At 44.4% G+C, this 23,217-nt stretch overlaps 2 protein-coding genes across 2 annotated transcripts; both read right to left on the reverse strand.

The window, feature by feature from the left end:
- Positions 1–2,323: 2,323 nt before the first annotated feature.
- Positions 2,324–4,665, reverse strand: LOC125546623 (uncharacterized). The gene has a single exon (XM_087546192.1). The coding sequence runs from the start codon at positions 4,612–4,614 to the stop codon at positions 2,353–2,355; it is 2,262 nt and encodes a 753-aa protein (XP_087402318.1). The 5' UTR covers positions 4,615–4,665; the 3' UTR covers positions 2,324–2,352.
- Positions 4,666–18,543: 13,878 nt separating this feature from the next.
- On the reverse strand, positions 18,544–21,380 carry LOC125542701 (uncharacterized protein At2g39795, mitochondrial). The gene is made up of 3 exons (XM_048705859.2): positions 21,049–21,380; positions 19,110–19,480; positions 18,544–19,012 (listed from the first exon to the last, which is right to left on the reverse strand). Exons 1-3 carry the CDS (start codon positions 21,337–21,339, stop codon positions 18,856–18,858), a joined length of 819 nt encoding a protein of 272 aa, XP_048561816.2. The 5' UTR covers positions 21,340–21,380; the 3' UTR covers positions 18,544–18,855.
- Positions 21,381–23,217: the final 1,837 nt, after the last annotated feature.

Here is a 23,217-nt window from a genome sequence, read left to right on the forward strand (position 1 = left end):
GAAAAAGGTTGTTTGTTAAGTGTATTTCATCAAGCACTCAGCAAACAAGCCCTTAGTTTCCTATGTGTGCCGGAGAAAACACTCGGCAAAGGGACCTCTCAGCAAGGGCTGCCTCTTGCCACCGCCTGGTCTCCTATGGTCCTTGAATCGGCTAAAAAAATAGTTAATCATGAGCGTCAATTGAACTCACAACCAACTACTACACATCCGGAGCATCATGCCAACAGGGTTCATTCCCGAGTGTGTGAAAATCTATGGTTCGTCCACAATTTAATAGTCCCACCTCGCCCATTAAAATGAAATTTCATCAGTTTTTATACTAAGCGAGTTGTTGTACCAGCAAGCTGGCTAGAAAATCATTAGAAATATGATGATGTTGTACCAGCAAGTTGTTGGGCTAGGACTTATGAACCAAACAGGGCCTTAGAGACGTGATGCTTTAGCGCAAGCAAAATGCTGCAGTATTCGCTATGTTGCATTAAGTTTCCGACTCCTTTACGCCCACAAGAGCCAAAAACTGGTGCATATTCATGTCTGAACCGCACGTGGATTGCCTCCTCTACTTTTTAAGATTTTTTTGGGGGGATGAGTAGAAATCAGTGTATGTGAACTGTGATGGTTGTTTGCTTGGTGTATCTATATGGGGTGTTCACGTCAATATAGAGAGGTGAGGAGTGCGTTGCTGCTGAAGATCTCTGAAGACCACTTCCCTGGCAATATATAATTTGATGCCGGTTTCTAGTGTGTACCTTTTTATTGCAGTTCGGAAGATATCCTCCTCTCCTTTTGATATGAATATTCCAGTAGATTTTGTTGCAGGCTAATGGGACTAAAATAGGATGATGCTTATTTTGTACATAAACGGATGGGTTCATGTTCTCCTTCAATGCCAGAGCAAGTCATATGAGTTGTCAGAAAAGAAAGAGTTACCAATGCCCAAGTGATCATGATGCTATTTTATCTGATAAGTTAAACTTCTCGTGTTGCGAGTTTGCTCCCTTCAGTTTTTCATTCTATTGTTGATCAAAACAATAGGATAACTGGCGAGCCAGCCGCCGTTAACAAAGACTCTGGTGAACTCCGATATGGAAGCGAGAAAGACACAATGGATAACATGCACATATCCACGAGGGGTTGGATGCAGTAACTGGTTTCCCAGCTGGAGAAGGGATCCAATGACACGAGCGAAAAGCTCTGCAAACCACAAAAGTGAGCAAGAAAGGATTTCCGGATGTTTTATCCGGTATCCATGCCTAGCAGGCTAGCACTCGAACCTCGTGCTCACTTACACTGTGATGTCTGGTGTATGGCTACATGATAAAATCGCGTCCGAGTACGAGGTGGCAGGCATCACCTTGCACAACCTCATCTCCGCAACATGTCATTTTTTTCTCACGTTGCAACACATGGGCACTTTGCTAGTATACTCCAACAAAATATAATATAGTGGTCTTGAAGCAGAAACATACCATTACTAGTCCAGTGGAAACAATCCATACACCAGTTGCCATTGAGCCTTCCATAAGTTGTGACATGTTCTTTTACTGTTTCTTTTGTGTTGTGCAACAAAGGAGCGCATACAACAGCGGGAAGCACGCCGACTAAAGGATGAGTGTCTAAAAGCTCGCTAACACTTGGCATTTTCACTAATGGTGGATTCCTCTTAAGCTTCTTCAAGTCTGTCTGAGAAGTGAAGAACTAGCATATTTGTTTTGATTTCTGAAAAACCACAAAGTCACTAATCTTTACTTGGGAACAATGAAAGACAAGTCAAACACTCTCACTACTTGCAAAGCATCGTCCAGAACACAAATCAGCTGAAAAAAATGTGAACGGTTTCAGAATCCAGGCATTTTCACCAATGAGGAATTCCTTATATTTTTATTCATATAATGAGGTTTTTCTACGTTTGTGCAGAAATATGGTATAAAGTATCTCTATAAAGTATTGTGAAGCTTTATAAATCTAGGGATTGTTTGGATCAAGGGAGTTCCACAACAATTTCGCACGAAACCAAACAATAATCCACAAAAATTCTTAGAACATCCTTTCCGTTCCAAAATCGCTAACCATTTTAAAGCTATTTTTTTGTTTATTCTAAAGAACCCATTTACTTCCATCCAAATATACTTACCACACAATCAGAAAGTAAATGTTGCACTGATTCATCTGTAATTTGCACGTCTAGCGCCCAAAAACTGAATAACATGCACATCAAAGTACTAGCAAATACACAGAACTTCCTAGTCAGTATTGTTTTACAACAATGGAAGACAAGTACTACAGATATGCTCAATAATGGGCGCATATGCCTGCACACAGCTTACTTCAACACCACGTGATGCACTTTGCTCATTCATGGACCTTGGCCTGGAAGTATGACATGCAGCTATACATCTTCTTGGTTACCTTCCCTTGCATGTTGTCGACATACTGATAGAATGCACACCTCCAGGTCTCGCTGTAAAACCAGAACATGCCGCAGTACAGCCAGAACCCAAAGATGAACCCAGCAGCCACAAAGCAATACAGCCACAATGCCTCCCTGCTGTCTTCAGCCTGGCTCATTCCGCTTTGCGTCGATGTCGACGAGTCTACACAGCCCTCCAAGGGGAAACCACATAACCCTGGATTGTTGCTGTATATGGATGGATCTGGGAGCGTTCGCAGCTGGTCGCTCATAGGTATCAACCCCGATAAATTATTACTCGAGAGGTTCAGAGCGGTTATGCTCTTCAAACCTGCAAAGCTTGGAGGAATTTCTCCCGAGAGTCGGTTCAGAGAAAGGTCCAAGGATTCCAGCAGTACTAGATTGCCAATGTCTTCGGGAATGCAGCCTAACAAATGATTTCCTGATAAGTTCAGATACCTCAGTCCAAGAAGGGTTGTGAGCCCATTTGGAATCTCTTGTGAAAGAGAGTTGCCAGATAAGTCGATACCCACAATACCTACCATTAGGATTGGGAAACCATGATCCACACCTTTCCAAACTATTTGAATCTGCCCACTAATTATCTCCAATCTTAGATTATGGTCCGAGACAATGTCTCCTGCATTATGTACCATGCCAGTAAAATTGGCAAAATTGTCTGGAATGGGTCCAATGAGATTATTTTTTGACAAGTCCAATACATGGAGTTGCTGGAATTTTAATATCTGGTGGGGTATGATTCCATAAAACATATTTGATGATAATCGAAGAACAATGAGATTTGGCAAGCTCTTGCTTACCCAAGAAGGTATTCTACCAGAGAAATTATTGCCTCCAAGATCTAGAGTGATAAGGTTTTTGCATTTCCTAAGACCCAAAGGAAAGGTTCCTTCGAAATGGTTATTGGCTAGGCGTAAACAGACAAGATTATCGTTGCAAGTCTTCCAAGAGGGAACTACACCACTGAAAGAATTGCTAGAAAGATCCATGTATCCCAAACTTGGCATGTCCCACAAACACTTGGGGAGACCTCCATCTAATAAATTGTTTGATAGGTCTAGGAAGCTTAAATAAGTAGAGTTACAAATGAATACCTTGCCCCCATCTGTGAGAAGCGTGCCATACAAGTGATTTTGACCCAAAGTCATCATGCGAAGCTCCCATGGATGCTCGCCAACACAGTCCTTTATATCTGCAACAATGTTGTTTGCCGTGAAGTCAACAAACATCAGGGATGTGCAGTTTCGGAAGGTCTGGTGGTGAATGCCCGTGAATCCATTGGACCTAGCACTGACAATACTCAGTCGTCCTCCTACACAAATGGATGACGGGAACAGCCCGGAGAAGTTGTTCATTTCAATATCAACTGTCTCCAGGAGGCTGCTATTCCCAAGCTCAGGGACGATGTGGCCTCCGAGCTGGTTTTCTGACAGAGACAATTCCTGGAGTGACACCAAATTAGAGATGGTACCTGGTAGCTGCCCTTGTAAATAGTTAGACCATAAGCTCATGATGTTTAGTTGTGTCATGTTTCCAATCTCAAGTGGGATGCTCCCTGTCAGATTGTTCCCTTGCATGCTGAGCACGCGGAGCTTCACGAGCACCCCAATTGTTGGTGGAATTGACCCGGTCAAAGTAACCGAGTAAAGATGGAGCTCCTCCAAGGTCGTCAAGTTACCAATCTCTTGAGGTAGATTGCTATCGAGCCCCAGGTATAATAGATACAGTGCAGAAAGGTGCTTCAGCTGTCCAATGCTGCGCGGAATGGCACCCCTCAAAGACGGATTATTGAAGATATACAACCGGGCCAAGCTCGTCAGGTTGCCAATCCCTGCTGGAATTGTACCATATAGACCATTGCTGCTCAAGGTGAGATTCTTCAGGTGGGGGAAAGCCGAGAAGTCGAACCTGTCAAGTGTGCCGTTCAAACTTGCCTCCATAAAATGGAGCCCTGTCATGTGCCCAGCCGAGTTGCAAGTGATGTGCGTCCACTTGCAAAGGCTGGTGGAGTTGGCCAACGACCATGATCCAAGGGAGTCATCCGCACTGACCAAGCTAGCCTTCCAATTCACTAGCGCTTCAGCTTCACGCCGGATGCCTGCTCTCACCGTCACCGGCGCGGCAGCACATAGTAGCAGACAGGTGCAAGAGAGCAGGAAGAGGCCTACGGGGTGGAGTTTCATAGTGGCTTTGGCTTCGGTATGGGTGGTGCTTCCCTGGTGCAGAGGATATAAAACCTTGGGATGAGCCAGCCAGCCGGCCGGCCGGCCGGCCGGCCGGACATTACAGTGGTGATAGGGACCTCGTAGCTTACAAATGGCACATTATGAAGTGCTGTTACTTTAGATTAAGGAGAAGCTACGCGCTACTATTTTATAGAATCCTCATGAGAATAGGAAATTACATATCACATAGTGTATATATGCATTAATGCATGTGTCACTATCAGGCTGCCACTTGGAAGTCATGGCAACCTTTTTTTTAACCCTGGTTCTTACAGAACCCAACTGATATGTCAAACAGTGTGGAAACTAACACTTGATAGGTTTCATAGATGCACGAATGATCAAGGTCCACGAAACACGTTGAAGTAGATGGCCAGTACTGACCAAGATTTTGGTTACCGAGGAGGTCATTTTTCTCGTGGGTGACTGGGAAAGGCGGATACCACAGTTACCGCGAAATTCCGAGCAAATGTCGGACGAAATTTTATTTCAAATTTTGAATTCGAATTTTTGGGACCAAGAACTAAAAAATTCGAGTATTTGACAGCATGCCTACTGTATTATCCCCCTAACATATGTCATAAGTTCAGAACAAAGTTCATTGGTTCTTTGGAAGTTCAAGAACAATGAATCTATAACAACAACAAAAATGAACGGTTGAGTTATACATCAGCTGCAATACCTGACCTTTAGGTGATAATTATTGAATTAACATTATAGTTTGCTCTATTATATAACATCCTTTTCTCAATTGAATTTGTTATGCATCAAAGTAAAAGCACAAATTTCTAGATGTTCTTCGTGTCTGTAAAAAATTCTTTAGACAATGCACAAATTTCTAGGCTACGAAAAGAAAGAGAAATTTTTGGTTCAAAGAAACAACAAGTAACCAATTTTGATTCATCCGGTCTTCTTTTCTACAAACATACATATTATAACTCTATATGTACATACATAACAGTATTCAGATTTTTTTAGGATAAAATATTAATGTTTTCAAAGTTTTTTAAAAGGATATGTTTCAACAATTATTGCTGTTCAGTCAACCTAAATTAAGCTTGGAAAAGTATGTTGGTAATCAAGCAGATTGTACCTCCTACATTCAACATGATAGCACAGGAGCATCTCGCAGAACTGAACTTAATGAACAGATGATTGTAGATTGAATGCAGAACCAGGATGTCACTACTTACAAAACATTTACCCTAAAAAATAAAGGATGGTGAGCTTGTTCTTGACTTCTGTGAACTCTAACTCGAATTATCAATGGAAATAAAGCACACAAGAGGATCAAAAGGCCAAAGTTGGTGTCTTATTTAGCCGGGCGACACAACCTGCACCTGATCAGGTCCTGGGACCTTGGGTAGCTCTTGGTTGCTGTAAGTAAAACTATTTGATGCTCGGCTTCAACTTGTCTAAAGTTTCCTCACAAAAAAAAGGAAGTTAAGTCACTAACATGATCATTGTAAAGGTTCTTAACAAGTTCAGCTGTACTGATCATCATAGAAATGGATGTTAGGATATAAGACATAGACAAAACAAGCATAACAATCTTTCTGGATATATCGCAGACTGCCGCTAACTGGTAAAAAAGAAAATTCATTTGCTGAAATTGGTTCTACATTAACAGAATAAATCACCAATTTACCTCATGTGCTTTAAAAAGATCGAAACAGATGCAGAAAATAAAAATCACCAATTTCCATGGACAAATCACCAACTATACATAAGCTAAACATACTTATATACTGACTGATATATGGGATAAAAAAATAAAGCGATGCTTCCTGTAATAGAGTTTAGGAGATGATCGGCAATGGCAAATATAGCTTAATTTATGCATCCCCGATGCACAGAAGTCCAAAAAACTGAGTAGAAATACATGTACAGCTTTGCTGACGACATTCAGATTCAAAGTATTACGTGCACATACAGTAAGAAGGAAAGGGAGTCGGGGCAACCCCTTCCCCTCCCCTCCCTCGCGTCGCCCGCTCGGGCGACTCGAGGGGCGGATCCGAATCCCGCCGCCGCACCTCCCTCCTCCTCGATCTCCCCTCGCCGCCACCAGAGGCAGCCGCCGGGCCTTCTTGGTGTGCTGCTGATGATGGTGGCGGCGGGGTCCTCGCTGCCTCGCCTCGCGCGCGGGGGGCTGCGGGATCTGGGGCGGCGGCCCGTCTGGTGTGGCGCCTCCAGCCCTTTGGCTCCTGGTGGCGCGGGCGTGGGCCGGCTGTCTTGACCGTGAGGACGGTGAGATCTCCGGAGGATGCGGGTCTGGGCTCGGCGTCGGCTCCGGCTTCCGCGGTGTCAGATCTGGCCGCCTCCACACCACCTCTCCAGCGGCGTGCTCCTCCCCCCCTCCAGATCCGGTCTGCTACGACATGGGGGGCTGGTTTCGGTGGGTGGGAGCGGATGGAGGGGTTCCAGGACCGGGGGAAACCCCTAGCCAGCCTTGCTGGCGCGACGGCGGCGACGCCCGTGGGCGCCGCTCACCTCCTTGGAGGCGCCGGTCAGGTCCTGTCCTCCCCATCCCATGCCCCCTTGCTTCCTGGGTGAAAACCCAAACTTTGTTGGACGGCGGCGACGCCCCAGGCGCCGTAATCTTCTTGAAGACGCCGTTTTTGGGAACAAGTGGGGCGGCGGGCTTCGGTGTGGTGCGGTTTGGTGTGCGGCGGCGGCGACAGCAAGTCTCCAGCGGCAGCCATGCCTTCCCTGGTGCGGGGTTCTGTTATGGTGGTGCTCTTCGTGCGGCTTTGAGGGCGTTCGGTGCCGTGGATCTCCAGGAAGGGAGGGGATAGGGTTCCCCTCCTCCGGTGGTTTTCCCTCCAGCTCGCCGAGAGTGTCGAGCTTCTGTGTTTTGGTCTTGGCCCTTGCTGTTGCCCTTCATCCTGGCAGCTCACCCTCTTTCTCGCCCGATCTTCGGTTTTGGGGCTGCTTGGCTCTAGGTGAGTCGCCGTCGACATGTGAGGAACGCCTGGTTCCGCTCCTGTGGCTTCCTTGGGTGCCATTCAGATAGGTTCTAGGGTGAACTAGTCCATCGCTCAACGGTGCGGCGCCTTTCGAGCCAGGCGAGGAGGCAGGGGCCTTCTTTGACGATGGCACTGTCTGATTGTGTTCTCCACAAGCCCCTAGTGTTCTGGCAATGGCTTGCCTCTCATCGTCGTCGTTTCCTTGCCCTGAGCTGGCAGCTGCCTTCCCCTTGGTTGTGTGTGTGCAAGAGGTCCCTAGCATCTCCTAGCTATTAGCTTCATGCTGATCTGGTATAGCTGGTTGTGTGCTATGTGAGCTGTCTCCCAGCGCCTTTGTATCTTTGCTGTGTTTTTTTCCTTTTCTTTGTGTGGTTCGTGGTTGTAATCTCTGTAATCCTGGCCGGTTGATGGCTTTGTTAATTCAAAGCCGGGCTCTTCTGGAGCCTTCGTTCTAAAAAAAAGTATTACGTGCACATAATTGCTCACAGAAATCAACCGATATATATTAGCATAAATATATGATTGTACGCAAATTCAAGTTCTCACCAGTTCATCCTCATGTGGTGTCCTCTACCAGTCCGAACAGGGGCGATCGTACACACACGGGATTTTGCGTACGCGTATCTCCCGCACGGCAAGAAACCGGCCACGGGCGGCCGCGACGACGACCTATCACACTCGCCAACGCCACTGGGCACCGCATCGGCGGCGGCCTGTTCGAGCAGCGCCGCCCGCGTCGGTGGCGGCGAAGTTGGGCAGCCGCGCGCACACGCAGCCCCATTCCAGAGCGGACTCCGCCTCCAGCCGCAGCTCCTCCGCCTCGTGGATCTCCGACGTGGCCTGGGTTTCAGGGTTCGCGAGGAGGCCGTCCGGAGGCGGGTGCGGAGGGAGTACAGGGGAGTGTTGACAGGTTTGAGACGACGGCGGCGGTGGTGGACATGACCGCCGGAATGATAGTGGGAGCGGGAGAGGTCTCCGCTTCCCGCCTGAGATGGGGGTAGGAGGTGCCCACACGGGGAGATGCAGGAGAGGCACCGGGAGGGTGATAGGGGCGGGCCGGTGGAGGCGTCGAAAGAGGGGCAGAGAGAGTTCGTGCGATGGGAGCGGTTAATCCCATCCCATTACTAGATCCTGGGAAGAAACGGAGGCTTCTCAGGGCGTCACGATTTTCAGCCATCGGATTAGGTGTCCAAATAAATTCTGGTCGTCGGATTTTTTGATGGATGATCCTGTCCGTTGGATCAAGTCTGATGTGACAATCAATGAAGTGCCCGTCGTCTTCCATCCGTTCTACCGTCCTAAATCTCGAAGGCATCGGGGGTCCAGACCGGGTGGGCCCCTTCTGTTACGAACTGTGGTCGTGTGGCCTTCCAAGGTAGAGAAATCGTGCCATCGGCTGTGATTTTGGTCTCCCGCTGAGGGCATCATTGGAATTTCACAGATTAGTATATAATGCCAGCTCCCCAGGTTTACTCCTCTCCAACTTCGCGCGTCCAGTATCTGCGGTTGAGCTCGGTAGTCGGTCGCTCAATTCGCGGCATCCGTCAGAAGCTGCACACTGGACCAATACTGAATTCAAAGGGATTTGGCATGTTCATTTTACCTGGACCTAAGGCTGACAGAATTGTAGGTGGGCAGTGGACAGGTGGCATGCCGGTGGGAGAAAACCACTCAGGGGGGTCACTTGAAGGGCATACCGTAGTTGTGGCCGAACACTGTGGACCAGAGGATGCCCCTGCAAAGAAGAAGAGGGATCCTAACGCCAAGAAGGTGAGGTTCAGATATTACTGTTCTGAATAGCCATGGTTGTTCTATTTTTTGACTAACGTGATAGTGTGATGTGTGCTGGTGTTACTAGTAGAAAAATGGCCTATTGTCCCGGTTCGTAAGGGCCTTTTGTCCCGGTTCCTGAACCGAGACTAAAGGGTCGGTACTAATGCCCTGTCCCTTTAGTCCCGGTTCAATCCAGAACCGGGACAGATGGGCCTCCATGTGGCCTGTGCGCGTCAGCATTTCTGTGGCTGGGGTTTTTGTTTTTTTTTTGAAGGGGGGGGGGGGGGTTGGTGGGTTTTGGGGGGTTAATTTAGGTATTTCATATATTGTGTTAGCTAGCTCTAATTAATAGAGAGAAGTGTCCTCTCTTTTGTCCGTGCTTGGTCGACGCTACGTACTATACATATGTATAGAGAGGACTAGACACGCTAGCTAGCTAGTAAGCAAACGAAGGAAACAGAAGATCGTCATGAACATATATGCATACAGAGAGAAGTGATATCGACCACCTCTCCTTCTCCGAGAGATTGGTCGAACAACAAGTTCTCGTATATCTATCCGACACTACCGGCTACATATATACAATAATTATCTCTTACAAATATAATCTCCTAACATACGGACTCATGGTCCACATAGTATTCTCCGTCTTCAGCGATCACGTGGTCAAGAAAGAATGCCGCCAATTCCTCTTGAATTGCTTGCATGCGAGCTAGTGCTAGGAGTTCATCCCGCTTCTGAAACATCTAATTTGAAGAAGGGGGTTAATACATATATATATGAATGAATGAAACTCAACACAAATGATGGGGGGCTCGCCGTCAACATCACCAAGGTCATCTCGTCTGATCTTATACCGCAATGCACCGCATATCGGGCATGCATTCAGATTCTTGTATGCACCGCGGTAGAGGATACAGTCATTAGGGCATGCATGTATCTTCTCCACCTCCAATCCTAGAGGGCATATGACTTTCTTTGCTGCGTATGTACTGTCGGGCAATTTGTTATCCTTTGGAAGCTTCTTCTTCAATATTTTCAGTAGCTTCTCAAATCCTTTGTCAGCCACAGCATTCTCTGTCTTCCACTACAGCAATTCCAGTACGGTACCGAGCTTTGTGTTGCCATCTTCGCAATTGGGGTACAACCCTTTTTTGTGATCCTCTAACATGTGATCGAACTTCAACTTCTCCTTTTAACTTTCGCATTGCGTCCTTGCATCGACAATGACCCGGCGGAGATCATCATCATCAGGCACATCGTCTGGTTCCTCTTGATCTTCAGCAGCTTCACCCATTGCAGCATCATTGGGCACATCGTCTGGTTCCTCTTGATCTTCACCAGCCCCCCCCCCCCGTTGCAGCATCACCGTATTCAGGGGACACATAGTTGTCATCGTACTCTTCTTCTTCGCCGTCTTCCATCATAACCCCTATTTCTATTTCTCCGTGCCTCGTCCAAACATTATAGTGTGGCATGAAACCCTTGTAAAGCAGGTGGGAGTGAAGGATTTTCCGGTTAGAGTAAGACCTCGTATTCCCACATTCACTGCATGGACAACACATAAAACCATTCTGCTTGTTTGCCTCAGCCGCATCGAGAAACTCATGCACGCCCTTAATGTACTCGGAGGTGTGTTTGTCACCGTACATCCATTGCCGGTTCATCTGCGTGCGTTATATATAATTAAGTGTCCAAATTAATAGAAGTTCATCATCACATTAAAACCAAAGTACATACATAGTTCTCATCTAACAATATATAACTCTCCAGAGCATCTAATTAATTAAATCATACATTGAAACTATGTAAAACATTTCAATGCGAAAATAAATGCGATCATAATCACAACTAAGATAACAATTGATCCAACGGCATAATGATACCAAGCCTCAGTATGAATGGCATATTTTCTAATCTTCAAGCGCATTGCTTCCATCTTGATCTTGTGATCATCGACGACATCCGCAACATGCAACTCCAATATCATCTTCTCCTCCTCAATTTTTTTATTTTTTCCTTCAACAAATTGTTTTTTTCTTCAACTAAATTTAACCTCTCGACAATAGAGTCGGTTGGAATTTCCGATTCACATACATCCTACATAAATAAAATCTATGTCACGTTGGTCGGCATAATTTTCATAAACAATAAATGAACCAATAGTTATAAAGATAATATATATACCACATCCGAATCATAGACAGGACGAGGGCCGACGGGGGCGGATACCAAAACCATCGCACTATATAAGATGCAATAATAAAAGTAAGAAAATAATACAAGTATCTATGTAAACATACAAGTAAGAATATTTTTCCTTTCAAAAAGAAGATAAGAACAAGAGGCTCACCACGGTGGTGCCGGCGATGAGCTCGGCGCGGGTGATCGACGGCGGTGAAGACGGGGACGGGGCGTGACGGACCGCTAAACCTAGACAAATATTGAGGAAAATGGAGCTTGAAGGTCGAGCTTGGAGAGGAGAAAGTTTAAGTAGTGTGGCTCGGGCATTCCATCGAACACCTTGTGTGCATAGGAGGTGAGCTAGAGCACCACCAAGCCCTCTCCCCCTCGGCCAGAAAAAAATAAAGCAGTGTGCACTGCTCTTACGCGAGGGGGTATATATAGGCACCTCATTGGTCACGGTTGGTGGCATGAACCGAGACTAAAGGGGAGCCTTTGGACCCGGTTCATGCCACCAACCGGGACCAATGGTGGTGAGCCAGGAGCGAGGCCATTGGTCCCGGTTCGTCCGACCAACCGGGACTAAAAGGTCCAGACGAACCGGGACCAATGGCCCACGTGGCTCGGCCGGCCCCCTGGGCTCACGAACCGGGTCCAATGCCCCCATGGGTCCCGGTTTTAGACTGAACCGGGACTAATGGGCTAACCCGGCCTGGACCGTTGCCCCCTTTTCTACTAGTGGTGGTTGCAGCCACAGGACTGGAATGACCAACAGTACATTCCTGGCCCTGAGGACAAGAAGCCAGAGGTAGCCTTACATTTTTCTGCTATAAAATCTATATGATGATGATCATCTTACTTTTAGTATGAGTCTTGATGTCATAAAACTGAGCAAAGCCAGAGTGAACATCAGATTCTGCATTATATATTATTGTTTCACAAAGCTCTAAATTAAATTAAGATGGCCATTGTAACTCTAGCAGCACCAACATAAGATTTGGTGTTATGATTTTTTTCTCACATCGATTGTTCCTGACAGGGTTATGATGACATTCCCAAGGAAATTATTTATCCTGATGTAACAAAGGTGCCTATTCACGCATTCTTCGAATAATTTTGAAGCCTCCAGTATCTGCACTTTCACATCGTTTAATACCCATGGCAGCATAAGGACTGGGATGAGGAGGAATATGGCGAATGGACAGCTCCGACCATTCCAAACGTGGATTACAAGGGACCATGGACACAAAAGGTATAACCACGACAGTACACTAGATATCTAATTGTTCTAGACAAGCATCAATGTGCATTTCAAGTTTCGACATGAGAGTTTTGTGTATTTTAGAAAATTAAGAATCCAAACTACAAGGGCAAATGGAAAGCTCCTTTGATCGATAACCCTGGTAACCTCAGCTTACCCACCGTTGTACATTCAGACTTATTTACTGTCCACTTGTCTTTTCTTATAAGAAGCTATCTATTTTTATCACTTCCTATATATATTTGTGGGGTATACTACCTTTTGTTGTGCTTCGTGAGGTACAACATAAGCTCTTTGACCCTTGGCTCCTATTATGTACTGCCACTGGTTGTTATCCATAATGTGTTGTGTGCATCATGGTTTACTACTTGAAAATGCATGCTTGGTAGCCTCATTCTCTTGATTAACTACAGATTTCTTCTCTCCCTATTTTGCATTCAATGAAGGAATGTATATAATTTATTGGTCCTTGACGGTGAGATATTTGAAGCTCGGCGCTTGTGTGCACTAGAATGGAACTTCTCATGGCTTTCTATGTAAATCTCGACCCATGTTTTATCAATAAATTGTCATCAGTTCTAATTGAACCTTCTACAAGCTGATGCAGTTATTGTCAAGAACACTGTCAGTTCAGTGTTGTCATCATGCAAGCAATGGGCTCATTTGCATGTTGTTTGTCCTACTAAAATTAACATTTTAAGGTCGTTTACTTCCATTGTTGCATGAAATGTTTCTGAATTAATGTGCCTCATTGGATGCAAAAAAAACATATTGGTGGCATATGATGAACCTATACTTTCCAAGTTTCCATAATGAACTTGATTTCTATTCACACGCATAAGCCTATACATGTTATCTTAATTACGCGACTGATCCTATTGAGAACAATTCATTTCTTCGCCTTTTTGGAGAATGTTGCCAATAATGTTTTATTTGAACTTTCTCATCAGCATATGTGAATGTGAATAAATGAGAAGTGTAATTAAGTGCTTTCAAGTTGTTAATGACTCTTTTCTGTACCAGTTTGTTTGTTCCCTGATATTTAGTCTGTACTCTGTAGTTCTGCTTTGTACTGAACCCTGAAATTGGCTCATGTGCTTTCAAGAAGTTAACATACTCCCTCCGTTCGAAAAAAAACTTGTCATGAGCTTGTCTCTCAAATGGATGTATCTAGCACTAACTTGATGCTAGATATATCCATTTGAGGGACAGGCTTTTTTCGGACAGAGGGGGTATTTGTTTTGTGCACTATATGCCCTTTGTTAGAAATATCAAATATTTTGTTCCTCATGTTATTTTCATGCCGATGCTTGGCTTATGAGGTTGCGGATTGACTTGGGATATGTTGAGATTTTTTTTTTCATCTTAGTTTTATTTTGTTCGTGATTTGATTCGTTACTAAAAGGGTAGTGCGCGCTTTGTTGTGCCGTTCGTGTTGTTGGGTTTCTTAAAAAAATCACTATTACAAAATATAAGGTGTATTAATTTTTTGAAAACTCAAACCTTTTAAGTTTGATCAAATTTCTAGAGAAATATATCAAAATCTATAATATCAAATCGGTACTTTTAGATTCATCACGAAATGAACTTCCATACTTTTTGTTTAATATTGTGAATGTCGATATTTTTGCTCTAAACTTGGTCAAAGTTAGAAAATTGACTTTCTAAACAACTAATACCCCTTATATTTTATAACTGATGGAATAATTAGTTTGGCGGGTGGGGAAGATGATAGAGTGTGTTTTATTTTTATTTATAATACGGTGATTTTGTGGACCTTTCGTGGTGTGATTATGTGTTATCGCTAACCAACCTATATTTATGTGGGGAAATTTTCGTGTCGGTGGTTGCATGTACTATATTGATGCTACGATATCACATGGTGGCACTTCTTTTTTCTACGTGGTGGGAGGGTGCGCCGGATTGATATGTTTTTATAGGTTGGTTGCGCTTGATTAATTTAAAAAATAAATGGCCCAGTCAAAATCTTACACCAAATCAAAATTGAATACCTTAATTGAATGAAAGAGCTTCAAAATTTGGGAACATAGTGAATTAAAATAATTGAATGGGGAGCTTGAGTAATTTTTGACCCAGTCAAAATTGGACCCAATTCTAAATTGAATACCTCAATTAATTGTGAGGCCTTAAAAATTAGAAAGCATAGTGTGTAGTATAAAAGAATTGAATGATGGAGCTTTGAGAAATTGTTGACTCGGTTAAAATCGGGTGACCCAATCCTATTTGCTATTGCCTGGTAGTCAAATAAATGGAGATGGGCTTCGTTGATGTCAAAGAACAATTCCACAAAGTACATTAGTGTAATGGTTAGAGAGGGGCATAGGCATCTTATGTTTTATCTTGAGCATCTAGATAATATTAGTGGAGTATGGGATGATGTTGTGGAAAATCATGCGACACACGTGTTGTTATGAGTCCTATGAAGTGCATAAAAAATAAGGAGCAGAATAGTGGTGCATATTAGAGCATATATAGGTCCACACCATAGCATAATGGCATGCCGTTTTGCATATGTAGAAGGGACTAGCAAAGTCATAAGTAGAAGCTGAGCAAGTGTGGATCTTGTTCAAGATGATTTAGAGGAGGGGAATGATGAGGACTTCTCTGTCTCTAACTATGAGATAGAATAGTGGATAGTGATTGTGACTTGGAGGAAGGTAATGATTATTTAGTGAATAAAAATAGTCAAATGGGTGAGAGAAGGCAAAGGAAAAGGAAAGCACCTTAAGGGGCATGACAATTATTTTAAAGATTAAAGACTTGAGATGTCAGATTCAGGTGATGAAGATACAAAATTAAATACCAAATATTTAACAGATGCAGCTATGAATGAACGCAAGTTCCATGTGGGCCAAGTCTTCTCATCTATTGACCAGCTGAGAAAATCAATCAAGGAGTAAAATTGATAGTAGAGGTTAAATATCACATTTCCCTACAATGACAAAATAAGGATTGGAGTTAAGTGTGATGTTGGATGCCCCAGGTACTTGTATGCATATTACAACAATCGTACAATCATTTATGATCAAGATATTCGAAGATGAGCACACTTACAGGTTACAGCAAGAAGTGGCAAGCTATAGTTTTTACCGCGAGATACATAGCTCATAAGTATGTTGAGAAGCAGAGAGCAAATGATAAGATGAAATTGAAGGGTTTTGGAGAACTAGTGCAGACAAATTGGAACATGAAAATCAAGGGGGCGAAGCTTGGCAAAGCAACAAAAATTGCATTCAAGGTAATATACAAATATGAAATAGCACAGTACAATCTGTTAAGGGACCAAGAACATGAGTTGAGGAGATCCAACCCAGGTAGTACTTTTTTCTTGAACTTGCCGATGGTGGAGAGTTCCAGAAATGTTATTTCCATTTGATGCATGCAAGAAGTGTTCTCTTTCTGCTTGTAGGCTTATTATCTGCTTCAGTTGTTGCCATTTAAAAATTCAATTTAACGTTGAGCAAAAAATCATTATAGATATTTTGTGTATTTTAGATTTTTTTTCTATTTACTGTATTCATAATTGTTCCTTTTTGTTTGCTAATATATGCATAACTATCACTAGAATAAATAGCCAAGCATTCGAGAAACCTCTTCACTTACTCTCTGTGATAGTATTTAAGAATACTAAAATAAACCAGAGCACATGCGTACATTTGCATTCAACTAATAGCCAAATTGTTCTATCATGTCATGTGTTTTGATTTCTTAAGTGTAATAAAGAACAAATTGATTCCAAATATTTTTAAATGTCATGTCTCCAAAAAAATTAAAACAAACATCGCATACATTGCAATATATATGCCTTAAAATAGTGTGATTGTACTTTGTACCATCAGTGTTAATATTATAGCAATAAAATCATTGGATTTTAATATTTAACTTCATTATCATGTATTTAATTTTGTTTAGTGTAACACTAAAAAATCAATATCTTGTGATAGAGACTAACATAATTATAAGGAAGTACAAAAAATTAGTATAAATAAATGAAAATTATGGAAGGGTGGTATGATGGAGTCAATTAAGTAATTGTAAACTCCGAATAGAAAATTTGTATAATCTTTTTGAATGACAATAAGATTATACTTCTTCAAAATAGACAATAATGTATACTCATAAAGAAAAATAAGTACACAATAAGGAGGCACCGAAAGAGCAGTGTGATAGGTATTTCTCAGACAAGGCGACGAGTGCGGCGCAGAAGGTGGGTTCATCTGCGTCAATAGACAATGTTGATGCATAGAAGAGTCAAACAACATAATATATCCCCATGCATCTCGGAAGCACGCAGCATGGAGATAACGACATCGAAGTATTTCGATGCCACTTCCCAAAGGTTTTTGAAGGTCGCACCGAAGAAGAAGTTTGTTCTTTCTTATCATGCTTCTACTTGCTACATCTGTAGGGTTGCATCATCATACCTTACGGTGATCATCAGATCTCAAAGCTGACTCAAGCTGGTTGTTGATGATGCAGATAAGATCTGAGTCATCATCGATGGAGGTGCCACTAGAGTTGGTTGACAGGTAATCATCAGACAGGGCGACGAGGGCGGCGCGGAAAGCAGCTTCAGCTGCACCAATGGTTGACGCCGACGCGCGGAAATGGAAAAGCGCAGAATCGCCCGGCATCTCAGAGGCACGCAGCATGGAAGCGGTGGCGTCGAGGTAGCTCGACCCCGCTTCCCGGAGGTTGTTGGAGGTCGCGTCGCGGAGCATGCTTGATGCCCGCAGCACAGACAACGAACCCTCGATCAGGTCAGACGTAGCGGCGCGAACGTTGAGGTTGATTCCTCCCGGGAGGCGCCTGAGACGGAGGCGCGAGCGAGCGCCGGGGCGGCCAGGTCGTAGAAGTACTGCGCGGCGTGAATCTCGGCCTCGGCAGCGCCGATCGCTGGGGTGGCGCGGTCGAAGACGTCGGACCACGCGCGGCGCGCGCCGGCGTGCGCGGCGTCCAGAGAGGCGGCGGCGTTGATGATGGTGGAGGAGGGCGCGGAGGCATGTCGGGCGTCGGAGATGAGCCCCATGGCTCCTCGGCGAGCCGCGGCGAAGAGGGACATGGCGGTGGGAGGCGGCGTCGGCGGAGGGGAGGGCTAGGGTTTCGACTCGCGGGAGCGGAAGGGGAGGGGATCGAGGAAAGGGAAGAGAAATGGAAGGAGGCCCACGCGCCAGACCAGACAGTTATGCTGGTTTCTATGTAGAATATAGAATAATTAGCTTAGTTTTATTACTTGAATCGCTATGATCGCTGTACTACGCCTCTCCATCCCGCGCTCGATCCCCATGCTCGCTTCTTTTCCGTTCCTAAATTTTTTGCAAACAGAATCTCCTTTTTTCATTCCCCAGCGAATTCATTTCGATCTCACTATTCAAAGCAACACAAAACTAGTATTTCCACCGGCCAGCTCAAGACCAACACAAAAACTCTGTATTGTTCCATCATCACAAAATGCGCAGCTCCAGATCACAGAGCTTTGAGTTGGAACGCGACCGGATTTTTTTGCCCTCATGCTAACGAAACACACATAATTTAATTTTTTTGCTACATCAAATCATCCACCGAATTCATTTCAATTTCACAAATTAAAAGCAACACAAATACACAATCTATCTCTTCTTTTCTTTTTCCCACAACAACACCATCCAGCTTAAACTGACCAGGGGAGCAAACTCTGTTCCATCATCTAACAACAGTCATTACCGGATATATTTAAGCATAAAAGTGGAAGTAACACAGCTTGTATTAAGCTTAGGAACTTAGAAAGTCTTGTTTCATTGCTAGTAACCACCTTTCTACAGGATTTTCACCGGCCAGCTCCAAAACACAAATGGAACTCACCCTGCCTAGCTGCTGATTCAGGACTACAAATACACTTCAAACTACTGGTTTCACGGGGTTCTCAGTTCTTACTGCTCTTGCTACGCGTGATAGAAGGCTACGCTACCAAAATTTGCTGTCGAGTCACGCGGCAAGGCCATCTGTTCAACCTCACTACTGGACCAAACCCTTGAGCTTGGTCATCCACCGCACGTACTCCTTGGTCTGCTTGGTGATCATGTAATCGTGCATGAAGTTGGTGGTCGTCAGCGTCACCCCTCGTACCTCCAGGAACTTGAACAGGCCCTTCTGCACATTCGGAGGAAGCTCGCTGCAGTAGGGAGAAAAGAGTGAAAAGTGATCAGCAATGGGCAGTCATAATATGCCATGGTGCGAAAAAGAGCTTGGATGTGAAGCAGTATTCTTACGTGAACTCAGGGCCCTCAAACGGGAATTTCTCTGCATCAGACTCTGTTTTCTCCGCTATCATCATGTCGTCAATGGTGATCTCCTCGTGGAAGGCTGTGCAGGTGAACTCGAGGTTCAGGCCAGATCCCTTGGAGACTATCACCTTCATAGAAAGGCTACTTTCTTGGCCGTCCTCATCTTCATCGTCATCGTCCTTGGCAGCATCCTCATCATCGCCCTCGTCATCTTCATCAAACTCAGGATCCCCTTCCACGTTAGGCATGCTGACAATGACCTCAATCTTCTCATCCTTGTAGTCCCTTTTCAGAATAACCACGCTCATCCCATCTTCATCAACCATTTCAAAGGGGAAGTCTTCTGGAGTAGGTTCCTGTCAAAAGAATAACAAATGAATTGAGATAAACAGCCTAAATATTTTGCAAGACCAAGAACTGATGTTAATCTAGCATGTGAATTGTATGCCTACACCTTGCAAAAAGTAGCATCTATACAATCGTTTCAGGATTTTCGGGCAAAACTAATGAATCTAAATGTCAGTTTTCGTATTGCTGTCCCACCATGTAATTGAAATTTGAAACCAAACCCTCAAAACTCAACCACCAGACTCACTCATTCAAATCCATGCTCTGTAAAATCACAAGAATGATCAGTGAACTGATATCAGCTTAGTGGTCACAGCTGCTCAGAGAAACAGCAGCCCAAATATTCAGACTCGTTTTTAGCACAATACCGTCCGAAGCAACATAAAACCAAGCTCAACTGTAATATGTAAGCGGATGGTTACGCACCTTACATGCTGGCAGGTTTCATTGATGAATATGCATAAGAATCAACATGAAACCGAGCTAAATCATAGTACATATGTGCCATGCATGCAAAGAAGCACTGGCAGTCTGACTAACTGTGACATGCATACTTAATCATATCTACTGTGCATGGCAAATAAGCAATAAAGATGAAACTCTCGATAGTGGCAATGCAGTGGTGAATTAGCAATGTACGGTTCTACTGAACAATTACTAGCAAACGCCTTCATCCAGTCATCCAGGCAAGGTATCACCGTATCACCACAATTCGAAGAAAATATCAGCAGAAAAGGGCTCCCCGGTAACAAATCTCCCTCTCATTCAGGCAGGTAAATGCCAGACAGACCAATATTCAGTAGAAACCTAAATATCCGCAACGCCAAAACCTGGCGTTAAGTAGCTAGCAAGTACAATTTTATGGCCAAATGTTTCACCTTGCAGAAAGTAGTATCAACCACAGTCAATTCAGGCTTTTCAAACAATAGCTGATGATCCTAAATGTCGGTTCGAATATTGCTCTCATACTAAGCCAAAGTAGTTCAAAATTTGAAACAAAAGCCAATTCCACTCATTTAAATACATACTCCATACAATCATCAGAAAGATCAGCAAACCGACACCAGCTGAATGGTCGCATCTGCTCAGAGAAATAGCAGTTCAAATATTCATACCTGTTTCTAGCACAACACTATAAACCAAGCTAAAAATCCACGACAGGATGATTGCCCACCTTATTACATGCTGGCATGCTTAACTGAATGTAAGTTAGAACACAGGAAAGCGAGCCAAATTACGGTGGATACCAAAAGAAGCACCATCATGATTAATTGACCATCAGACATCAGTAATTCACTCTTGCAGATGGGCAGCTCCTGGTATACCGTCAATGTGGTAGCAAATTGGCAACGAATGGTCCATTCCTACCGAACAACTACCGGTAAACACGCAAGGTGCCACCGTAACTCCAAACAAAATTCCAGTACAAGCGTTCTCTCCTACCCCATGAAAAAATCCCTCTCTAAGTCCGGCAAGGATTCCTCGACCGCGCAGCAAAAAATCGACCGTACAACGCGGCCGCTTAAAGCAGGGACCGTCCCGTGTCAGTGTCTCGCACTCAGACACTCTCCCTCACCTGCCCGTCGGTGGCGAGGTACTGCTCGGCCTCCCGGATCTCGAGGTCGATGGCGGCGGGGAGGCCCCCGGCGCCGGCGCCCTTCTTGTTCCTCTTCTTGACCTTGCTCTCCATCATGACCGGCGCGGAGTTGGCCGACCCCTGCGCCGCAGCCGCGCGCAGAGGAGCCGCGAGCGCGCGCCGGGCCGGGGCCGCCCACGCCACCACGAGCCCGCCGCGGGAGGCGGACGGGACGGAGCGGAGAAGGACTGCGGCGGTGGAGGAGGCGGAGGCGGAGACGAAAGAGGCCATGGCGGAGTGGGAGGGGGGAGAAGGGAATGGGGGAGGGGATAAGGCGAGGAGGGGTTTTGGGTTTGGATTAAGAGGGTGCTTGATACATTTTAGTCCCATGACTAAAAGTAGTGGGACTAAAACTTGCTAGTTTTATCCATGCTTGGATCCAAATACTAAAGAGACTAAAATCAAGTTATTGATCATTTATTATTCTCCAAACCCTCCAATTCAGAACTCGCATGTGTTAAAGGAGAGGAATTAAATGAGGAAAGAGAGGGCTAATACATATTTTAGTAGGTTTCCTATGACTAAAAAATTTTAGTCTCAAGACTAGTCCTAGCCTCTCTTTAGTCAAGGATGCTTGAAACTTTAGCCTCTAAAAAAGACTATTTTTAGTCAGACTAAAAATAGTCTCTTACATCCAAGCACCCTCTAAAACGAGGAGGCGAGACAGCGGTGCGCCGCCGTTGGGGGTGTGTGTGTGGCCCGCACGCCAGTGATAGCAGAAGTTCTGTTTTTCCTTTTAACCCTTTTTCATAAGGGTAAAGTGCACAATAGGTCTTTGAATTATTTCAATAGTGTTACATAGATCCGCAAAGTATGAAAATTGTCATTCAAGTTCTCAAAGCACAGTAAATGTGTCATGCTAGGCAAAGTCTAAGTCCTCGAACCATTTTCATATTAAACTGATTCTGGACATAGATGAAACATTTATTGCATTTTTAAGAATTTAGATGATGATTTATATAGTTCGAGGATCTACGTAACATTTCTGGAATAGTTCAGGGACCTACAATACACTTCGCACTTTTCCTAATATAAAATGCTTATAACTGGATAAGTATCGGCCTACGTTGAGTGAGCACGCAAAGGCAGCAGGAAGTGGCCAGTGGTTGCATGTAAAAACAGGAGGGCAGGTGTACACGACACGAGACATGTGAAATTTTGAAGCCTACATGGGAGAAAAGATAAGCACGATGACAATATCATCGAGATAAGGAGACAGCCTGAGACGGAAAAAAGACACCACGCAAAGTGACGACGCTCGTACGCTGCACCACCAAGCGAGTGTTAGGGTTTCTATTGCCTCCTGTCACCGTCGTCGTCAGTCTACCTCATCTCCTGCGGTCTTAAGACCACAGAGGTGCGGTGGATATAAGCCCTTGCAGGTAGGAGGATTCCGTTTTTTAATATATTTTTTTAGTTTTATTAGGGTTTGTGTCTTGCTCTATGTAGATGGAATAAGATCCTCCCCGCCTAGCTGTCGTTCCGGTGTTGTCTTTAGCATCATCGAACGGTGTGTGAAGGTTTGTCTCTGGCCGATCTCATGGATTCGGTCGGTGTTTGTCTTCCTTCGCCTGTGTTCACGTGTCTACATGTTGGCATCTTTTGATCTACACTTCTCTTCATCGGTGACGATTGCTGTTCTTGTACGCTGGTCCTATAGCATGCTTATTTTCCCCCTAAAAAATAAAATAAAACACAGAAAAAAAAACTTATGTCTTGTCAATGAAACCAACACAGAGAATGGACTGTGAATCGAAAAAAATGGAATTCGAATCGGCCGAACGGTTGAGCTGGAAAACATCATTTTTGTTCTCCAGATCATAATTTTATCCCGATGATATTTTTTTTGCTAGGAAAACTTTTGATCTATTCATCAACTATCAAGGCAGTACAAAGAACATCAAAGTAAAAAGTACATCCAGGTACGCAGACACACCTAGCGATGACTACAAGCACTAGAGCGAGCCGAAGGTGCGCAACCGTCATCGTCCCTTCCTTGTCGGGACCGGGTAGACTTTGTTGTAGTAGACAGTCCGGAAGTCGTCGTGCCAGGGCTGTTACCAACGAAAAGAACAATGTTTCACAGTTTATTCATTTTTCTAGCATAAT

Source organism: Triticum urartu, chromosome 3A (genome assembly GCF_056163025.1).
Source record: "Triticum urartu cultivar PI428250 chromosome 3A, HENAU_Tu73, whole genome shotgun sequence".
NCBI classification, from domain to species: Eukaryota; Viridiplantae; Streptophyta; class Magnoliopsida; order Poales; family Poaceae; genus Triticum; species Triticum urartu.

What these genes read in the sequence shown, in the direction of transcription:
- LOC125546623 (XM_087546192.1), bottom strand. Translation starts at nt 4,614, where the DNA reads ATGAAACTCCACCCCGTAGGCCTCTTCCTGCTCTCTTGCACCTGTCTG.
- LOC125542701 (XM_048705859.2), bottom strand. Translation starts at nt 21,339, where the DNA reads ATGGCCTCTTTCGTCTCCGCCTCCGCCTCCTCCACCGCCGCAGTCCTT. An exon ending in ACCTCGCCACCGACGGGCAG is followed by an intron (nt 19,481 to 21,048) that starts GTGAGGGAGAGT and finishes TTCTTTTGACAG; the next exon opens with GAACCTACTCCAGAAGACTT. An exon ending in TTTGAGGGCCCTGAGTTCAC is followed by an intron (nt 19,013 to 19,109) that starts GTAAGAATACTG and finishes TCCCTACTGCAG; the next exon opens with CGAGCTTCCTCCGAATGTGC.